This window comes from Perkinsus marinus, assembly GCF_000006405.1.
Source record: "Perkinsus marinus ATCC 50983 genomic scaffold scf_1104296964156, whole genome shotgun sequence".
NCBI classification, from domain to species: domain Eukaryota; phylum Perkinsozoa; order Perkinsida; family Perkinsidae; genus Perkinsus; species Perkinsus marinus.
Genome location: NW_003204788.1, coordinates 11,342 through 13,200, shown reverse-complemented (window position 1 = coordinate 13,200; position 1,859 = coordinate 11,342). Strand labels below are relative to the sequence as shown.

Genomic DNA, 1,859 nt, shown 5'->3' with positions numbered 1-1,859 from the left:
GGTATAATGCTATCGCTGAGCGCCAAGAACCTACCATATTTCTGTCCCTTGCCAGGGTTAGTCTTCGGTCGGATTATGCTAACCTCTTCAACGTCACCATAACTGAATATAGAACAACACCAGTCATCCCTGCATCAGCTGCACCAACTCTACTACTACGAACAACTCCGTCTACTTAAAAGAAGACACAAACATATACAACTACTTCAACACGAAAACCAATCCACTGGCTCTAGTACTGGCAATATAAACGTTCACTGGTTTTGTTAGTGCACCGCAAAAGAGATCTTCTGCGCCTCTCGTGGCTACTCCACCTGTACTATCCTATTAACATGATACTACTATACATTCATTTCAGCCACATTTTCATAGCTCTCTATGTGTTGGTGCGTTTGTCTATACTTTTTTTATGCGAGCAAACCGATAAAGTGTACCGAAAAAGCCACTACGGGACTTCTGGAAGGGTGGTACCCCACAGATCCTCTTTCACAAGTGAAAATGAGTCCGTAAAAAGGATCATTATTATACCACAAACTAGTTCTCTGTAACGACTGAGACCTCCCGTTACTACGGTCCGAATAGACTCCGCACTTCCTCCTCATCCCAATCACACGGCAGCTTCCCTACGAACAACTTGACGGGTATGCGGACCTCGGACATTGAAGAAAAAGAGACAGCTCGAGAGAACTGATCAGAACGCTCTAGCGAAAGACACGCATTCGAACTTGACGAGGGAATTTCTTAAATGGAACTCAATTTGGTTCACAATTCACTCCTCAAGATTTTACGGAGTAAATTGTGAAACTTTTGCATAACAGCATTGCAGTGCAGAGATAATAAATGAACAAAACATGAAAGTGCTATGGACTAAACTCAAGCGACCGCGGATGACTTGAAGCTTAGTTGCACACATGGGACCACCTACGTGTGAAAATTACTTGTAGGAAATCCTATGTGGTTGGGAAGGACGGATGAGAGGAGAGGGCTGAGGAAGAGTCTGCCAATGGAGACCCAAGCAGGTGAAGTGATTGGCAACAGGCATCACTGGGAGATGCTTTTGGTTGGTTGTTGACAAAAATGAGTTGCCACTTGACAGGCCTAGGCTCTTTATGTGGGAGGGTTGAAGTCATAGCCAAGATGTGGCGTATTCACTTACAGTACATTATACATCATTTGCGATAAAATAAATGCCACCTGTATCGAACCCGGATCGCTTCATAGACATCCCATTACTCTCCCCAACTAAACTGTTACACCGATAAAATAAATGAATGAGAGAAATCATGAGGTGGGCCAAGTTATCAAGAATTACAACGGTTGAACGTGCGATACTGCGCGAGCCAGTCGTGACGAGCGCGGTCTTGATAGAGTTAGCGTTCGCCTCACGAGCTATAACCAATCGATTACGACTCGGGAGTTGACTGTGAATGTCTACGCAGAATGTACTGTCATAGTTTCAATGATGATTAAATCACTTATCAGCTACTAGAGCTGAAGTTTCATGTTGATAAATCTCTATCTTACTGAGAACAGCAGTATATGCCAGAACTGGATAGGCCCGAAACTACATCTATTTCGTTGATGTCTAGTGATGATAAGGTGTTCGATGCATTGTATGTGATAATAATGTTTTCAGCCTATCAACTCTCACTCGTATCATTATACTGGCATAGCATAGTAGCTATCCTAGACTTCAGCACAGCTTGTAGGATGTTCTAGAGGATAACAAGGTCTTAATCTTTAGTAACCCACTCGTCACAGTTCTTTATGATGGGAGAATCTATCATCAGCCACTAGTGATGCATTACTCAGTTGATCTATTTGGCTAATGACGATTCATTACTGTTCGCCATTACGGT

The 1,859-nt window shown here is 43.0% G+C and overlaps 1 protein-coding gene across 1 annotated transcript; it reads right to left on the bottom strand.

Moving 5' to 3' along the window:
- Window positions 1–34: 34 nt before the first annotated feature.
- On the bottom strand, window positions 35–660 carry Pmar_PMAR011448 (hypothetical protein; the record flags this gene model as incomplete). Its single annotated transcript, XM_002770939.1, has 2 exons — window positions 35–102; window positions 572–660. Coding segments are annotated over 2 exons (157 nt in total), but the record flags the coding sequence as incomplete, so codon positions are not given.
- Between the last annotated feature and the right edge of the window lie 1,199 nt (window positions 661–1,859).